This window comes from Rhinolophus ferrumequinum, chromosome 3 (genome assembly GCF_004115265.2).
Source record: "Rhinolophus ferrumequinum isolate MPI-CBG mRhiFer1 chromosome 3, mRhiFer1_v1.p, whole genome shotgun sequence".
NCBI lineage: Eukaryota > Metazoa > Chordata > Mammalia > Chiroptera > Rhinolophidae > Rhinolophus > Rhinolophus ferrumequinum.
This window is the reverse complement of record NC_046286.1, coordinates 78,083,204-78,103,793: the sequence shown is the minus strand read 5'-3', so window position 1 is coordinate 78,103,793 and position 20,590 is coordinate 78,083,204. Positions and strand designations below refer to the sequence as shown.

At 38.5% G+C, this 20,590-nt stretch overlaps 1 protein-coding gene across 1 annotated transcript in view; it reads right to left on the bottom strand.

Annotated features, from left to right (window-relative positions):
- Positions 1 to 335: 335 nt before the first annotated feature.
- TMEM200A (transmembrane protein 200A) overlaps positions 336 to 20,590 on the bottom strand; it is a 66,362-nt gene continuing 46,107 nt past the window's right edge. The window contains exon 2 of the mRNA XM_033094631.1: positions 336 to 3,006. Within this exon, the coding sequence (XP_032950522.1) occupies positions 1,515 to 2,990 (1,476 nt within the window). The 5' untranslated portion in view covers positions 2,991 to 3,006 and the 3' untranslated portion in view covers positions 336 to 1,514. The remainder of the gene's footprint in view (positions 3,007 to 20,590) is intronic.

The following is a 20,590-nucleotide window of genomic DNA, read 5'->3' as shown; positions in this document are numbered from 1 at the left end:
TTATTTAAAACATAATAGCAAATGTATGAAAAACACATATTTCTATTAAGAACAGAAGTTTATTAAATGCTTTATAGTAAAATATTGAGCCCATTCTATTACAATACACGGGCTTGATGTTCTAACAAGTAACACTGTGCCACAAAGCTCCTGATGCCAACACAAGGTGGAATTGTAGGGACCTACAAAGAGAAATATATCTTCCTTCTCCTCTTCAACAACTGCAACGCTGACGTTCAGAAATGCTTAGGCATTGGGAAAAAGCTGTGAATTTTACTGACTATCCCATTAAACAATTCTTTAAAAAATTGTTACCTTAATGGAAAACATGAAAATTTTCTCATGGAAACATCCATTTTAACATTTATTATCTTCAATAACTGAGGACCACAATCCTAAAAATGTATTATATCATTAGAAAGTCTTTGGAGTCATCATAAAGCTTTCCAGCACAAGGTAAATTTCAAGGCAACTTACCAAGGACTAAATTTTCTTGAACCACCAAGCTAGTGATACGTGAAGATAAAAGGAAATGTCAAGGTTAGCTGATTATTTTCCATATAAGAGAATCTAAAACGTATTGGAGACAAATAAGGATGTGAAAATGAATGGATATTGGATGATAATAGAGATGGCTCACAAAAGGTACTGAGACTAGTTAGCATTAAGTAGCAAATAATGTATTTTCATTCATTAGTCAACAGTTTCTTCATGTATTTAATTGTATCAAGGTAGCATTTCTAAAAACGTAATTGGTCCATTCATTTTTCAAGTCATTCACAAAGAAATTTCAGTTCTGAATATCTAAAGTTATAGCTGACAGCATTTTGATTATTTACCCCTAAGAATATCTCCCATTCTCAGCCATGGCTCTTAAATACATGGTTTCTTGATAATATATCACTAAAATAGAACTGATGTTGAAAAAAATACTACGTAACTACCAACTTAACCAATAGCAATTAGCTCACACAGAACTAAACCATATTATTTAGCTGGGACAGAAGCTAGCTAGATCTTTTTCCTTTTAAATAATCTAACCAATCCTATATAAGAGCAGTTATTCAGAAAAATCACACCTACGTAAGATTCGCACTCACACTCATTTATAAATATTTATTGAGGCTTGGGCCTGAATTTGGTACTTCTAGTCCATACTTGGATACCCTTCCTTTTCCAAACTGGACATGTCATTCTATGAATATGACCATCAACGAGATCTTAAAAGTAAAGAAAAGGAGCTTTAATTCAGATGGAAGTATTTTATATTCATTTTAAGAAAAGACATCATGCTTTCAAAGGAATGGAAAAAATAAAATCGTGATAATGTAGAGTACTGCAATCTTAGTAACCCAAACATACAGCTATCTCCATTACAAAATTAAGCAGCCATATCTAATACACTATAAACCATTTGATTAAAAAGGCTTACAACCAATGCTTTAACAATGAAACACTGGTGAAAATAGTTTTAAAATATATAGCCTTGTAAAATGATTATATTTTTTTTAACATTAAAACCTTGTTTCAGAAGTTCCCCGCTTTAGGTTGTTACTCAAAAACTCTTCATGTTCAAAACTCAAATTATTGTGAGATCTTGAAATCATAAGAAGCTTCTCCTTATTGGTAAAGTCTTTTTTGATTGCAGCCTGGGGCACAAGCAACCTCTCCATGGGGTCCTCTTTGTTCTCTAATTTCATATATCCTTTGCTATTGCTTCGATCCAACCGAGGCCAACTTGGATGTTTCCGCTGTTCTGCCTGAACAGTTAGGGTGGAGTGACCTCGGTCTAAGTCTAGGGATTTGGAATGTGATGAGAGTAAGTGCAAGGATGTGTTAGACCCAAACTGTCTTCTGGCAGCTCCAGGAGACAAGAGCTGTCCAGCCCCAGGTCCAAGGGCCACCGAAGACTTGTACTGACTTGACAGTGACTCCCCCATGGAATGATTCCGGGGAAGCACCATGCTGACAGGCTGGAAGGACGCACCGGTGTTGGGCAAAGGGACCACAAGGGAATCCATGGACAAATTCCTTGACCTACTTTTGAGGTTCTCAGAATCCTCGGTGATGTTATCTATACTGGGCTCATCAATAACACAGTTGTTAAGTTTGATCACAGGCAGTGTGAAAGCGCTGATGGATGATGACACAATTGACTTGGTTTCACATTTCTTAGGGCCGCTGGTCTTATCTTCAGCTGTCTTGGAAGGAGGTGGATAGAGGCCAAAGACAGAGACAGAGCTGTCAGAGAGCAAAGGAGGCATAAGATGCCCAAAACTCTTACTTTCGTTTAGCACGAGCTCATCCTCCTCAACAGAGCTGTCCACCCGAAAACTGCTCCTAAAACCCGAGAAAGAGGCAATGGTATTTGCTGCCAGTCTGGAGGCACAGGAGCTCCCATTTTGTTTTACTTCTGTTTCTCCCATCAAACCAGTGTAGATGCCATTCATGTGCTTTTGCTCCTTGATTCTTAGCGTGTGGATGTCTATGACAGTGGAGTAGATGTCCCGCATGTGTATGATTTTGGTTTCTTTGTCACGGTTCTCATGAAGAATGGCATTAGCACAAATGAATATGAAAATGCCAATTCCCATTGTGAAAGGGCCCAGCATTTTCATTTTATCAGAATGTAAATGCTGCTCAAAGAAGCGAACCACCACACCACCTTGGTTCCGAATGACCTGAGTTTCGTTTGTCGACAATGTTGTCTCAGCATTGATAAAATGTTCTTTTTGAGGCCAATATCCAAGGACTGCCATTGCGATTCCTACAATAGAGATAAGCACTCCTAAAATGAGGAAAAATCCAGATGGGGAATAAAGCCGAATTTTCCCTCGAACAACCACGACATCGGCACGAGGCCGACGCCTGACTGGTTTCTTCTCTTCAGCAGCAGGAGATGGGCTGAGGTTGACATGGTGCTGGGATCTGGCCGAGTCTTGCCTTTTCAAGGCAGCCAGGCCAGTTATCACTCCACCCGTCGCTATCATAGCTTGGGCTTTTATTCTGAAAAGAAGGGGAAAAGACGGTCACCTAAGTATGTTCTGGGATATGCTCTTCAATTCAACAGTTAATTATTTGTTTTCGTTGGGGCAGAAAAATATCTTTTTAATTAACAGTTTAGGTAGAAGTTTTATTTATTGACTAATGTAAAATTCTGGAGATTTCATTTTTGGCTGAATTAGTGTTTCTGTCATTAATGAAATGTTAGCTCAAGGTATATTTTACTTAAATAATTTTAACACTCATAAAATAGTCCTCTGTTCATAAGGCATACGCGTGCTCTCTCACTCACTCACGTGCACACACACGCGCGCACCCACTATCCTCATTATCTGTATTATTTTAAAGAAATGGAAAAATCCAGAGTACTTAATAGGCCCCAAATAAATAAACCCTAGACTTACAAAAAGAATATTTTCCAGCAGCTCACAGCTCTAAGACCCGTCTTGTGAAAGTCACCAGTGAGCTCCTAACAACCACATTTCATTTCTCCCTCTCGAGTCTCATCTTCCTTCCTTCTCCATTTCCATGGATATTACTGACCCCTCCTCTCTTCAAACTCTTGTCCAGTCTTTTATGATCTTAAGTTTTCTTGGCTCTTCCCTGACCTCATTATTTCAATTATGGCTCATCTTCCCTCACCTAAAAGTAGACCACCTTCGCCCAAGGGCCCTGACCTTGGCTATCTTCTCTTCAGACTCTCCCTTGGCATTCATATCCACTCCTACACCTTCCACCACTTCCTTTATGCTAATGAGCCCCAAGTCTATATTTCAAATCATAGCCTGAGTTTCAATTTCACATTTCCAACTCTCCATTGGGGAACATATATACATGAATGCACTGCTAACAAAGCTGAACTCACCTTTCTACCTGCACAGCTTGACTTTTTTAATAGTGTCAGTTCTCACGTGAGTCTTCAGTCATCTTTAACTCCTCCTTTTCTTCTTCTTATCTTCCAATCAGGTTCTGAGGCCTAGAAATGTTCACTTCACAGTGTCTCTCAAGTCTGTCCCTCCATTCCAACTCACTCTTTCCAGCCTAGAGCAGCTCTTATTATTATTACTCTTACTGGACCTCCCAACTGGTCTTCCAAACTCCAACTTCTCTTCCTCCACAATCAAGCCTACACGCTGAGGGCAGATTAACTACCCTAAAACACAGCTGTGAAGTTGCTTAAAGTGTAGAATAATTGCTAAAATATCCCCCACTACTTACCAAAGTTTTATCTGGCATTTCAAACCCATGGGATTTAGCTTTATCTCTAACTGCTCCCTTTCATTTATATAAAATTAAAACCCAACGATATTCTCTGTACTCCATATTATACTGTTTCTGAGACTTGGTTAATAATATTTCATCCATCTAGACCTCCCACCCCCCCGCCCCCAATTTCACATCATAACATCTGGCTTGTCATCAAAGCTCATATTTTACTTCCCTTTATAAAACCTTCTCTCACTCAGCAAATCCCACATGAGTTCATTCCTCAGAGCATTTTAGCAAGTTTTCTATGGCACTTGCAATATTATACTGTCTTAGTTTTTCCATGTCTTATGGTCAAACATCAAGATTAATTCATATTTGTGTTACCAGAAACATTTAGTATAGTACCTTGCACATAGCCAGCGTTCAAGAAATATTTGCTACAATGTTTAATAATGGAGTAATTCTTCTGCTGAGATATGCTGAATGACCATCATGTTACTACACTAAATTTCTAGTTAAAAAATCAACAAAATTAATACCAAAACAAAAGGCAACATTTTGTGAGTTGGTAAAATATTTGTCATTATTTGAAATGAATAGTTCTCAAGCTGCCAAATCTGGCTGGTAGGAAATAGGCTATTTTAAGACCCACAACATCTCTGGCAAATTTCTGAGAGGGTTTCTTCACGGCCTCAAATCTTGTCTTGCAAAATCAAGCTCTCCTTTTGAATTTCTATTTATGATTTCTGAATTGTGTTTAAGTAACAAGGTTATGGATGGTATGTACAGTTTTAGCTAGCTGAACAAGCTGGTGAGTAAACCCAGCCTTCACTGGAGTTATAATTAGGATTAAAATAGTTTAATGCTGCAAGAACAAACTATATTGTAACCCATAGCTCTAGTCTATGAAATTTATCAAAGTATACATACTACAGTTTAGAACTTCCCCCAAACCTTGGCTAAAACAACACTTAGTGTCAGCCTACATCTTCTTAAATGAAAACAGTTTCAAATGTCTGAATAAAATGCTTAGATTAGATAGCAACCATCTAACTCAGTTATTCCCATATGGCAGGATAAGGATTTAGCCTGAAATCCTGCTGAACTGAATAGAAACACGGGCAAAAGGATTTCATGTGGTTTAAAAAAACCATCGTGAATTACCATTCTATACAGATTCTTAGTCCTCCCCCACTTGTTAAAACATTTTCTGCAGACAGTGCCATTGTCTATTCCTGAGGCTGAGAGAGGAAAGGGGGCTGGAGGAGGGGGAAAAAAATGTTTTGAGAAAGATTTCAACAAAAAGGGGACAGGGCGGTGAAAAAGAGTGATGAGGGACGGGGCTCCTGTGTGAGGACGCAAGGCAGGTTAGACCAGACACAAATAAAAAGCAAGAGTGTGGAAATTTATCTAAAAATGAAAGAAAAAAAGACTCCTGGAGGAGTTCAGAAATAAAGAGTAGGATGGGGGAAACTGAAAGGCTCGCACAGCTGCTTCAGCTAGTGCACCCAGGCCAGACCCAGGCAGGGGCAGCCAGACGCCCAAGAACTAGCAAGCTCAGGCTGGGAGCCATGTCCTCCTTCAGTAATTCCACTGGAAGCAATTCAGCACTGAGGGAGCCTCTACTGTGACTCAGGGACCCAGCCCTGAGGGGAAAGCAAAGATGTGCAAACTCAGTCCCTGCTTTCAAGCTCTTGGAACCTAATGAAGGAGTTAGTATATCCACCTAAAAAAGAATGAGATGACATCGAGAATGAAGATTTCAGTTAGGGGGATCTTTACAACAGGCTTCATGCAGGTGATAGCATTCTAACATTTATCACAGTAAAAAATCAAGTGAGGAGCATTTCAGGTAAACTCAAGAGAAAGAAAGGCTGGAGAACAGAGTTCGGGCCTACCTTTAGCACACTGCTCAGCACTGAGGGAGGAAAGCATGTAAACCTACAGAGGAAAGGAGGGCCAAGTCCTGGAAATTAGGAAGTGTCATTCCAGAAACTTGAATTTTACACTTATATGCAATGGAGTTGGAGTAAGACTCAAATACTGCTACTGTTGTCTTAGGAAAATTAATCTCAACTTGTAGATAAAAGCAGTAATGCAGGACTGATATTGGAAAATAGCATGAGGACACCAAAGGCAGCTTTGCAATAAGACGCCGAGTGAAATTATACAACCTAAGGGGAGTGAAGGTACAGGCCTTTGCATCTTCAAACTGCAACGTCAACTTGGTCCAAAATGTTCAGTACACGCAAAAACAGCCTAAATCTACTTTTTTATGTATGCTGCAAAGCCACATCCTATACATTCATCACTGGTTTTTTGTTTTTTGGTGAGGGGCGGGCTTAGGGACCCGGTTCCCTACAGTCTCCTACTGTAACAAATCACAGCATTCTTCTAAGTTTTAATAACAACAGTAGTAATGATTGCTAACCCACAAACACACACTGCTGATGACCAGGCACTGAGTGCTTTGGGTAAAACAGCATATTTATTCTCACGACAGTTCTGGAAATGGATATCACCATGATGATCTCTGTTTGACAGATGAGAGAACAGGCTGAGAGAGTTTAGGTAACTTGCCTAAGGTCACACAGCTCAGGGTGGCTCCAGAGCCTGCTCTCTGACAGACTTTGAGATGAGGACAGGAGGGCTCTAATCGCTTTCCCTGAGGTTTTCTTTCCCTGTCAGTTTTTCTTATTTTGACTCCTGTTTCCATCGGACCACCAGACCCTAATTAATGCTCTCTGCCTTTAAAACTGTGACAATGGATGAACCCACTGCCATTTCTGAAGTCACACTGACCACATGGGAGAAGCCACGGGCAGCAGATGAGGGTGAAGCGTGTTCCTGGGACAGCAGCGGGCCTCTCACACCTGTCTAGGTCCCCCTCAGCGCATGAAGGTGCAGACTCAGAACAGACCATCCCCCTCCACACTCCTCCTTGATCTCTACCATCCCTGATGGGGCCAGGTCGGGACTTATTTCCTCAAAGATCCAAATGAAGAATTTTACCACACTGAATTTCATTTTGTTAACTTGGGCACCTAGGTTTGCTTATCAGCCTCTGGAACTTGAAGAAAGCCCTGTGGTATTCTATTAGAGATCTCCTCCTGATTTAATTTGTCTGGATATTCATGCATGAAGTTAGTAAAAGCTGATGTCTGGCAGTGTAGTAGTTACAGGGCTCAAAATATGTTTCCTGGAATGAACAATGCAACGATCAGCAACTGTCTTTTTGAGGCGGCCTTTTGATCAGTTATAAATTAAACTTAACTAGAGGGCCAGCCACACTCAGTTTCCATATTCTCCAAAAAGATACATGACTTTATCAAATGCCAAATTAAAAGACAGATATGTATATATTCTGTTGACAACCAAAAATGAAAAACAAATTAGTTTGGGTTAGCTATTGGCTACATATTCATCATCCCATTTTCTATTCCCAGTGTTCATAAATCAGCCACAGCTATCAGACTACCAGCTTAAAATTTCACACCTTCTTAACTGTGCAAACCAGGGGCCTGTTGGGCTATTTCCAAGCCCTTGTCTTACCCATTCATTGCAGATCTCAGAAATCATCAGTAGGAATTCAGTCTCATTTGTTACCTTTATCACTGCAGATGTAGACTCCTGTACTCAAACAAGCGCTCTGTTACTGTCTGCTCACCTACCTTCGGCTCATCCTCCCGCTGGACCATATTTATCCAACGCCTTTCAGCCAAAAACTCTCCCTTCTTGTCTGAGATTTCTGCTAAGTGAGCCTCTATCGTGACTCAGGGACCCAGCCCTGAGGGGAAAGCAAAGATGTGCAAACACAGTCACTGCTTTAACCTAGTGAAGGAGTTAGCATATCCACCTCAAACAGAATGAGATGTCCTCATTGAGTTGAAAATGAAAATTTCAATTAGGGGGACCTTTACAACAGGCTTCATGCAGGTGACAGCATTCTAACAGTTATCACAGTAAATGTGATAGTGTGTGAACACGACACCAGCCCATCTCATCATCAGGCTTAGCCTCTCCTATGTGTGCCATGATGATAATTTTAAAAGCCTTAGTGGTGTCGTCCTCCACCCTTTTTACAAGCTTAAGCACAGTCTGGAATTTGCTTTTCTAGCACTCATCCATACCAGTGTTTAGTATTCACAGCCTCACGGCAGCTGATTCCTGTACACTTAGGTGCCCTCCTGACCACACATCAAACACAGTTACATCAGACTTCGTTCCGGATGCATTCACACAGTTATATCTGAGATGATGAGACGTAAATAGGATTGCAGAGTTGAGGAGTTTTAAAGTCTTTGAATCAGACATTCCTTATAGGTAACTAATGCTGAGGAATGTTGTCTAAGATCCAACAGTGAATTAGCAGAAAGGAAAGGACTCGAAATCAAGTTTTCAGACTCCCAGTCCAGTGTTCATTTTTGGTGAAATATTCCTCCTCTTACTGTTTTTCATGCTACCCCAGTGCCTCGCAGTGTGCCTGGAGTGTAATAAATGCTCAGCAAGTTTATCTGTTGACTGTGAACTGGCTTAAATATCACTGAAATGTGCTAGACACTAGGGACACAACGTTAATAGAAGCCAGTTCTTGATTTCAAGGACTCTGGAGTCTAGTGGGTAAGCAGGTGAAGTACACATTTAAAATGAAATTAACTGATTGCTATGATGGAGTTATGGGGACTTTGGAAAATGCTTTTCAACTCTCTCTGGAGGAATCAGGAGAGGTTTCCCAGAAGTGGCAGCTGTTCATGGAGGCATATCAGTAGGAGTTGGCCATGCAGACAGATTCTAATGCATGATTGTCCCTGATCGTTTCACAAGGGTCTTTGCTCTTGTTTCCTCTTCTCAGTTGAAGTGTGCAAATTATTTTAAATATATTTGACACTGTCTTACTTATATATTTGAATTTTTACTCTTATCTCAAGGTTTAAAAATTCACTAGAATGTGAGGCTATTTGCCAAAAGGAAGTAAAAATTAATCTATGACTTCAAGACAAAACAAAAATATTACATAAAAACCAATGTGGTATCCACAAATGTGACAGATGGAAGTATTTTCTGTTCAAGCTAGAACAGTTTTAGGACTTTCTTCCTAGTAGAGACATTTAAAATTTTTAGAATAGGACTTCTAACCTATATCTTTATCAAAGTTGAATGAGAAAATGCCTATGGGTGACAGTTCAATCATATTAAAGTTTTAAAAAAGTAAGAACAGAATAGAAATGATTTTTTTTAATGTGAAGCAATGGTGGTTTTGCATATGGATATTGGAATCAGAGAGACGGGGGTCACCTCCTTGCTTCATCACTTGACAGCCGTGCAACCTTGGCCAAGTTGTTTTAAACTCCTCTTATCTGTTTCTCCATCTGTAAGATGGCAAAACCATCTTTAATACACAGTATCTGGAGTATTACACTGGAGGCAGAAGACCTGGGGGGTCTGGAGTCCCTGCACACCACTTACTCGCTACTGTTAAAGAACAAAATTCAGTGGATTAAATTGGAAGATCTAATTAGCTTTATTAAGTGATTCATGGATAGGGCAGCATCACACCTAACAACTAGAAGGGAACTCTGAGGGGTTATACAGTATGGAAGGTTTTTATAGGAAGAAGCATGGGGCGAGAGAGCTATTAGCAAAAGAAATTGTTTTTCTTTTCTTTTTGTTTCTAAAAACAAAAAGGATTGTTTTTAGGTCAGGATATCTTTTGAGGGGAAGGGAAAGTCAAGGGTTTCATCATGCAGACTGCCTCTTTTTCTTATGGAGGGGATGGAGAGGGCCCCCACATGACAGATTGCCTTATTGGTGGTGACCAGAAAATTCCAGACTGGTTGATTAAGATTATATTTCTGGTGAAGGTCAAAACTGAACTTAGGTCTTTTGCACAAGTGACTCTGTTTGGGGCCTGTGGTTTTCTCTTTAATAGTACGCCTGAACAACTGACTCAACCTCTTGGAGCCTCAGTTTCCTCATCTGTAAACAAGTGCCTCTAGAGTTGTTGTAAAGCAAAGGAAATAATGAATGCAAATCACAGCTCAGTGTCTGGGAACTAACATCTACATTAGTGATGTCAGCTATGTCTGATGTTAAGGACTTTTTAAGGATGAAATGAAGTAATACAGTATATAAAGTGTTCACTACAGTATTGATTATAATAAGTTCTCAATAAACAATAGCTATTATTATCAACTCTTCGTTGCTCAGTATTATTAACTCTTTCATTGCTCAGCTAGGCAAACCAAAATATATATTTTAATATATTAAGTTAAATAATAATATGGAAAGGAAATTATGACTTCAAGTTTGTACTGGGATTTAGAGTCAAAAACTACCTGAGTAGAGTCTGTATTAGTGGCAGAGCACTAATTGGTAGTTGCAAAGAAGACTTGAGATTATAGAAGAGAGACAGGTAGGAAATATAGAAAGAATAAAGCATGCCTCTCTTTTTAATTCATTCTATTTCTTCAGATTTGGAGACTTATGACAAAAAAATAACAGCAATAATAAAAACAAGGTAGAAAAACACAAACCAGTGCATCTGATGTTTTTACTTATCTTAATGATGTCAATGAATCAAATGCCCGAGTAATCTGATTGATTCAGCAAGCACCATTCTGTTTCCACTGGGACACTTGGGTGTAAAACAGACTGAAAACAAAGAGGGATGTGGGGTTTGGGGATATGGGAACTAGAGAAGATGCCATAAGGGTGATATAAAGTGAAAATGTGCAAAATGTTAATTTTATGAGCAGAAGTTTAAGCCATGGTTTTTATGCACATTCTGAAGGCCTTGGCTGGTCTACCTTGGAATGAAGGGTTTCTTATTATTTAGTACTGTTTTACATTCACACAAATGCTGAAACTAAAGGAAAATACAGAATTTTTTGATAATTAGCAGGATTATAGTCAAGTCATTAAATAGAAACTGTGCTTTATGGTCAAGTACATCCTAAGCATGCAGAAAATGCCAGGAGTAGAGAACGCTCTTGGAAATCTATAATGTATGCCTTCCAAACCTGCCAGCCTTATACACTGTAAAATATGGTTCTAAACCAATTATGAGCTGTGTAACAGTGACATGGAACAACTGCTCTCCAAGAACTAAAACCATGGAGTCCACAGAACACAAAAATCTTCGGGAGACCAAATAACAGATCCATAATGAGCTGTTAGAAAAAACCCTGCTAAGACCCAGTAGGAGACATATTCTGCAGGAACAAAAGAAATTAGAAGCCTATATCCCCTCAAAGTAGAAATATGCTTCCACTCTATACCCCAATTTTTCACATCTAGACAAGCTCTTACAATGAATGACTGTAACACTCCCTGTTTACTGCATTTCCTGGCAGGAAGTCGATTTGAAATTGGTGTAAAGAAGCTACCCCTAAAGAAGTCACATATTTACTAAAATGAGGAAATTAGCTGAGATATTCCTGGATAAAGAGCTAAAGCATTTAAAATCACAAACTGGACTTTTTATAGAGATCTCTCCTCTGCAGGAGAACATACACGAGAACTTCACTTAGAGGTGTGGTGACTGTTTGTGGAGACAACATTGGGAAGTGAGACTCTAACAGGTATTAATATTCTTTCCAGTGATTTTAAATGGAAAATCCAAACACACTGCTGACATCCTATTGGACAAGGGGAAAAGATGGAGAGCAATATTAAGTTTCAATTCCAGTTGCTCCACTTTCTATCAAATATCTTATATAAACTATCAGTTTTGCATGCTACACATCCTTGCCAACACTGTCAAGGATGCAAAAGATCTTACTTTCTTCTCTACTGCAAATGAGAAACCACCTCTCACCAGAGCAAAAACACCATCTAAATTAGCAATGAACTGGGTCATCTTTTAATCCACAGTAACATACTGGACATCCAATTTCTTATTAAGTTTTCCAACTGATGGTAGGTAGCTCCTGAATGTAATGGGAGTACCTACTGTTTCACCACTGAAGCATCATCAATCAATGCCTGCTTCATTTAGAGGTTTTACCTAGCATTTCAGGAGACAAAATTAATTGATTCAGAGCTGCTGCTGGAAAGGAAGACAAAGGAAGTGAAAGAAGGGAGCAGAAGGGTCAGAAAAGAAGGAAGAGGGAAAGGTGGGGGATAAAGCAGAGGAAGAGAAGAAACTTGTAATGGGGGAGAAAATTATGGATTATTGTTGTAAACATTAACTATCTGAAATGATGCAAAACTCCTATATACTTTCTTAAAGATCCTTACTTCTTTCCAGCTCTTCCTTTTAAAAACATTTATATGAGGACAGACGTTGTCTCCTGGGATTGCTGGATTACTGAATCATCTACCAAATCCTGACTCTAAATATGTTAACTGAAAGGGAAAAATTGAGAAGAATGATAAACTGCATAAGATACCAGGAATATAAAAAAGCCTGGAAAGAATGCTTAGCAGTAAAAATGATTTCAAGGAGGGTCTAACCTAACAACAGAGGATAAATCCCTGTCTCCAAAACACCATACATGCCTGTTACCTCTTTCTACTAGGGGAGGGTATTTTGGGATCATGGTTGAGATATTTTTAGCTTCAAATACCTCTTATAATTTATAATGGTTTGCTTCACTGGTCATTTCCTGTGAGAGATAGCAATCCAAGAGAAAACCGGACCACAGACATTCATAGTCAATTCATAGAAGAAAAATACAAATGTCCAGTTAACGAATGAAAAGAGTAACTCAATAGTAAGCAAAGAAATGTAAGCTAAAGCAATTTCAAAAGTAACGAAATAACTTCATTTATAAAGGACAACAATGACAAAAAGAGGGATTGATTATGCTCATTACTGATAAAGTGCAAGGAAATAAATTCTAATAAGCTATCGATGAGGAAAAATTGTTACTTTTTTAGGTTAATTGGGGAATGACTTTTGAAAGTTTAAATGCCCATCTCCTGTACCCCGATTTCACTTCTATGAATACAGCCTTTAGACTTGTAGACATATACATAAAAGTATGCATTCAGCGCTACAGCAATGGCAACAATTTAAATGCTCATCAATAGAAGGTTGGTTGAATCAATTATGCTGCATCTAAATAATGGAATATTATATAGATATTTAAAAGGCTTAATATATGCCAATCAGAAGAATGGCCACATCGTATTTTTGAGATCTGAGAACAGAAATGAAGAGTAAGATCCTGTTTATGTCAAACAAACAGAATATTTATTTGGATATGTACTGAGTGGCGTGGAATACACCATCACTGTAAACGGTGCTGATGATTAAAGAGTGAGACTGCTGGTGAAAGGGAACAGAACACTCACTTTATATATCACTGTACTGTTCACCTTTTTGCAAGGAGCATGCACGGCTTTTATTTCATTTCCATTTTGTAACTCTAATTAAATACAGAGGGGAAAAAATGCTGAAGTTTGGAAAATTAAGAGTAAAAGGAAGACCAACCTGATACACATTTGGGTAATTAGGTGGGCTTGCTCATTTAGAAACAGGTGTCATGTAGCCTTTGAGGCAAAAATGCAAAACTAGTGAAAACAGAAAATGGCTAAAATCACTAAATAGACTAAATCAGAAATTTAGGCAAGACAGACTAACTTATGATCCATCGTATTCTCGAAGCACAGAAAACAATTCTGCCTCCCTGGGCAACACCTGCATTTACTGGGTCCAAGGTAACATACAGAATGACTTAGGGATTGGTATCTGCCTTTAAGAAATTTATACCTAGAATATGCTCAAGGATAATGCTCTGCATTGTAAAACAAAGCCTTTATCAGGATTGATAAACTTCGTCTGTGCTGGGTCACCCTGGCTCATTACTCACACAGCTCCCTTCTGGCCTGCGGAGAGGGTGTGGCTTTATTTGTCTCCCCAAAGCTCAGTCCTCAATGATGACCTTCAGTTTCCTCACAACTTGGATTCACTTAAGAAAGTGGGTTTCTAAGAACATCCTGCAATTTCAGAATTATTATTCTCAGAAAGCATGCTGCCAGGGACTGGACAGGTATCTTCAGCTTCACTAGGAGAGGGAAACTGGGCTGCGGCTCCCGAAAGGGTTCTTCCACTTAACCTGATGCACATTCATCTCAAGGATGAAGCAGCAACACTGAATTTTATTTGATTTGCGTGCTCTGAAATTAAATCTCTGTTCTGCCTCCTCCATTTACCCTGTTTCATTCTTTGTGTGCAGCACAGCCATGTCTACAGAGACCCAAGCGTCATCCCAGTGGGTGCAGCTCTGCTGGGCAGTGCCCCATGGCAGGAGCCAGTAGGGTCGTGAGAAGGAGACAGGCTTTGGTCCCCTGCACTCGAGAGTTAGCCATGCGTGCCTTTCCCCTGCCGAATCTGAACCTAAAGGAAGTATATTTACATTGAACTTTCTTCAAGGCAGTAACATCCTTGGGGCTTATTTAAGACACGTTTATGCCAAGGTTGAACCATCCTATAGATTCATGTGACTTCAATCTGAGTTTTAAAATGCCTTCAATCTTGATTTTTTCCATCAAAATCACATACTAGTAGGGTTATAATGATAAGTTTTAATATTTGTGTTTTTTAAACAAACATTTAGCATTTGTTTACATTTTTGATGCTCAATGATATCAGACTCACAGAAAAACATAACTTACTATAATACTTTTTAGATTTGCTATAGTTACATGCTAAACCACAGGTTTTATTTGTAGCCTTTGGAGATTAATCAGGTATTTGTTGGATTATTCACATACTGGCTCATTAAATCCTCACAACTCTGAATAGCAGTTACCAACATCCCCCTTATACTAATGAGCTACGAGTCCAAGAAGACATGCAATTTGTATGTAAGTAACTGTTTTACAGGCCTTCCAACTCAAGTTCTGTAGACATTATATTACTTCTGAAGAACTCCTTTCTTCAAAGAAGGGAGGAGGGAAGGCAGAGAGGCAGAGGGGGATTTTAAGCAGAGAAAGCAGAGAGATGAAGCACAAGTACTGTACAAATGGACTTGCATGAATTCAGATTGGTTGGGGGTTTAGACCTAAGAAGCATAATTTTCTATCTTTAAAATGAAAATATGTAGAAAACTGAAATAATTGCACACCTTGTTCAGGCTTCAATATTCTTTGCTTTAAATCATATATTTATAGGGTATCTGGATTATTTTATATTACTTTTTAAATGCTGAAGAGGACTCTTCTTTCTTCCTAAATCTGCATAAGATAATGAAATCAAGTAATTAAGTAAATCAAATAACATTCCTAATTCTTCCATAAGGATGTTGATAATTGATTTAAATTTCTAGTTCACTTTGAAAAGCAGACAATCTGTCTCATCTCTATTTAGCTCTGCTTGGGCTGCTTTTAATCCGGATCATCACTTACAATAATTTCAATCTCTGTGCTTCTTTATCTGAGGAATCCATGCCTGTGATGTTTAACATTTATTTTTGTATTCAACCAATATTTGTTGACTACTGTGTGCCAGAGTTCCAAGGTAAATCCAACATCCTCTGTGCTCTTATCAGGCTGAAAAGCCTAGAAGCAGGGAGACAAGCCAGTACCAAGAAGTATTCTAGGCACAATGACAGCTGTATTCATGGGAAGAGAAAGTCAAAAGGAGACAGTGACCTTCGGGGTAGGGGTCTGGACAGGGGTAGGAAGAGGGGTTAGGGTTAGGGATAACTGTAGGAATGAGCAGGACAGGTTTCATAAAGAAGGTGATCCTAGAACTGTCTTCAAAGGGAGGAGGAAAGGCAGAGAGGCAGAGGGGGATTTCAAACAGAGAAAACAGAGAGATGAAGCACAAGTACTGTACAAATAGACTTGTGTGAATTCAGACTGGTTGGGGGTTTAGACCTAAGAAGCATAATTTTGTATCAGCAATCCCCAAGCAGAAGACTCTATTCAGTGGTAAAATCTTTAAGACTTACTTGATTGAGACACCATTCACCATCATGACTCCCCCTTCCAGCCCTCCCTGTTCGACCTGTGATCTCGGATTGTAATTCCTTCTCATAAAGTACTTGAGGGCTACGGACTGCTTAAAAGGTCATTTTAGGATATGTTCAGGTTTAAATGGAATAAAGTTGACTAAACTAAGGTCTACAGCCTTACTGAGATCAAAGTAAATATTAGTTAAATAGTGACTTTTTAATAATGATGAATTCCAGAAAGAAAGAAGTTTTATCCTGAATCTTTTCCAAGGTACTGCCAAGAAATTTGAATTATTCATCTGGAGACTTTGGAAGAAAGTATAAAAGTTGAGAAGGAAGAATGAAAAATTAGAAATGAGAAAGGAACTAGTGTTTACTGAGTTCTGATATTTTTTAGGAACTTAATACATATTATGTTTAATTTTCAGTAAAATTCTGTAAGAGAGAAAAAACTGTACTATTTCATTGAGGCACAAAGAGGTTAAGTAATTTGCTCAATGCCACATAGCCAGGAAGTAGAAGAGCAAGATTTGAAATCCAGATCTGTTTAACTTAAAGAACATGTGATTTTTCATTCAGTCGTACTGCACATTAACAGAAATAGGATTAGGGGCAAGAGGCATAATTGGAGACGTTAAGATAAAACAAGGAGATGACGAGAAAGAAGAGTTTATGATTATGAATTTAGAATGCAGTGAGGAAAAATGTATTTAAAGAAAGAACAAAGTATATTATTTAAAGAAAGAAAGCATATGCATCCCTGAATTGCATAGCAAAGTGTCATGCCCTCAGTAACTTCCAGTTGTCGGTGATGACAAAATCAGTTCAACTTCTAATATGTGTAAGAACCTAATTCTATAAAAATTATCAAATCTGTATGTGAGAAATAAGTTCCACCAAAAAAAACACCCAAACCCCCAAATCATATCACCCAACGCATAGATAAAAAAATAAAGATCAAATATTTCCAAAAGCAGGTAACAGTGGCAACACTCTAAATCTATTTACCCTGTTTCCCCCAAAATAAGACCTAGCTGGACCATCAGCAATACTGCATGTTTTGGAGCAAAAATTAATATAAGACTTGGTATTATATTACAAATTATATTATATAAGACCCGGTATTATATTATAATTATATTTCATATATTTATTATATATTATATTTATTACATTACACTACATTATATTAAAGACCTGGTCTTATAGTAAAATAAGACTCAGTCTTATATTAATTTTTGCTCCAAAAGACACATTAAAGCTGTTGGTCCGGCTAGGTCTTATTTTCGGGGAAACACAGTAGTTTCTTATTTATCTTATCACTCTGAGGCATAATTTTTGATATTTTATCTCTTTATTGCTACAGATTTGACCGTCTCCAAAAAAGTAAGAGAAGGATATTAACAGAATGATTCCTATCACCTGAAACTATTTGATAATATTTTAAAATTCAATCAGTTTGAAGATTACATTTTCCCTCCTAACCTAAACTATCATATGAGAAGTATAAACTAAGGAAATAGGAAAAGTTTTGTTTTTTTGTTTGCTATTGATGTTTTTATAAAAGTTTTCTCTCTCCATAGGGTAATTTGGCAACATGTATTTTTTTTTGTTGTTTCAATTATATTAACGCAAAATGGTTTTGACCCATTAATGATGATGTATTTAAATAAACGAATACTATGTAGCTATTTAAAAATGTAGAAAACCATTTAATGACAACAAAATTTTCGATAAATATGTTAATTGAATATAAAATACACAGCACGGTAATAAATGTCATTTATTTGAAAAATATTTTACACAAACGCACGCGTACACACACAAAAAAAACTGGAGAACAAATACCAAAATGTACACACAGCTGTGCAGTCTTCTGCTGACTGAACTACACAAATGGCCCTTTTGTAACTAGAGGCACACTGAGAAAAGACATACATAGAGAAAAAATCGAGGTAAGCCATTTGGAAAAGAGCTCACTCTATGATTTAACTAAATGTAATTTTCTTTGCTCATCTATTAATAAGTATCCCAAACAGAAGATCGCTTAAAGTCTGGACTTCCATTTTTTTAGACTCGTGTGTCTTTATTTTCAAGTCAAATTACTTTGTTGTTACGTCAAGATCAATTTAAGAACTACAACTGTGAATTTATAGCTTGATTGAGTAAACTAAATGATAAAATTCCTTGTGAAAAATTGCAGACATATTACTTTTATCTCCCACCAACATCAATAGAGCTGAAATAACTCCTTTTTAATGACTTCAAAAAAGCCAACTGGCTAACTAACTGGATACTAGGAGTATAATAAAAACACTCATAAATTTCTTAAATAGTTGGTTAAGAGGTCCAAATGTCCTTGCTACAAGGAAAGACCAAATACAGCCCTCATCAGTGCGGGGCAGGCAACTCCCTCAGCTTTCTCTCTCTATAAGGTCTTCTAGGATGAGACAGTTCCAGTGCATAGGAATTCATAATCCGGAACAATCAAAACATTTGAGCAGACACATAAAAGGAAACAAGAGTATTATGATATCATAGAAAGAGAAATAGAATCATTCCAACAGTTCAAAAGCACCATGAAAAACTAAACAAAACCAGTACCTGAAAAGAAATAGCACCGAAGTCTTAGGGCATGGGGAGGAAGGAGCACTGGAAAAGTTCAGACAGTGTAGTGCCACCCAAAATATGGCAACACTGGTATAACCTGTGGGCTTGTTAGAAATGCAAATTCATGGGCCCACTGCCACCTCCTGAATCAGAACCCTGGGGATGAGCCCAGCAGTCATTTTAAGAAACCCTCCAGGTGATTCTGATGCCGCTGAAGTCTGAGGGCCACTGAAATGGAGGAATTTCCTCAAGAGACCCAGCCTGGACTCAGATGAAATGGGGGGTTGCGGGGGAATGCTGACTGTGTGTTCTGAAACGATTCATCTTTGAGGGGTGGAAGGAGGAGGGGCAGGAAATGCTATTATTAGAGAAATCAGGCTCTAGAGGCAGCAGTGCTGTAAGATCAGGGAGACTCTTCCTTGCTTCCCCAGTGGTCATGGCCTGGCCATGAAGGATGAAAGAAATGAGTAGGAAGGAAAAGACATTTAGCATAGGATTTCAGGGGTTCCTGCGCTAAGAAAATTTCTCCTTGTGCTCTATGCCTGACATTCGTTTAAATGGGGACAGCATCTTTGCTGCACATTCATTCTGTTCTTCATTCAGAGTGAAGACCCACTAAGTTCCAGATGCTGCTGGGCTTCGGGTACCCAAGACTAAAGGATGACAGAACCTTCACTCTAGAGGAGCCCACAGGCCAGAAAAACACATTGAAGATGAAAGTGCCAGCTGACATAACACATTATAAGTCCTTTATGGTAAAATGTAATCAATCAACCACCAATCAACAATGACCAATATTTCCTTTTTTGAAGGAAAGAGTGAAGAATAAAGCCTGAGAAAGGTCTCCTACCAAGGAGAAGAAAAAGGACTCTAAAAACCAAGAGGACCTGTTTTTGCCTAAATTGCTTTGACTCTGATCTGACCTGCTTCCTATAACCTGGAAGAATCTGTGATCTGTAAGCCAGGCTGTGTGTTTTGCAGCTTAACATGGTGCACAGGAACATGCAGAAATAGTGCTGGACACGCACAAATCATGAACACGGTTCCATAAAATGAAACAGAATTCCAGCTATCTTTGTTCTTCAGTAGTCTGTAAGTCACACGTTTCCCATGTGGATAGAGAAGAATAACTGGCCACTGTTTCATCTAAGTCATCCAGCTCATTATGCTGTCTGTGTAGGACACTAAGGCATTTCTGTCATGCAAGGTTAGGAAGCTATGAACCCCTACCTTTTTCTAGATATAGGCTTTATTTCATAAGTTTCGTTTTCTTACTGAACTTACATGCAACAAGCAGAAATAAGCTTCAAGTCATCGTTATTAATAAAGATTGTAACCAATGTAAGTCATAACTATCCCTAATATTTACTTAGTTCTTGCAAGGTTCCCAGCATTGTGCTCAGTGCTTTGTGTTCACTAAATCAATCCTGATGATCTAATACGGCCAGCTGGCAGCCCTTTGGGCTGTTCACCAACATTCCAGTTCTCCTTGCAGGCCATAGCCCACTGCTGGACTGCGTTTTCCCAACCCCATGAAGTTAGGAAAGAGAGGTGTTGCCTTGGTCAGTGAAATGTGAGTAACCAGACACGTGTCCCTTCCTGGCAAAAACCTTCAAGAGCCAGTGCGTGATTTGCCACGATCCTTTTCCCTTGCCATGAAGACTAACAATGTTCCAGATGGTAAAATAAATAAATAAATAAATAAAATAATCATCTCAGGTTCTCATATAAGAATGAAGTGGAAGAACAACTGGTCAACCTACAACAGACAGGAGTAAATGAGAAATACATCTTTGTTATTTTAAATCACTGAGATTTGGGGGCTGTTTGTTACTGCACATGACATCTTCTGACTGACATAGGTA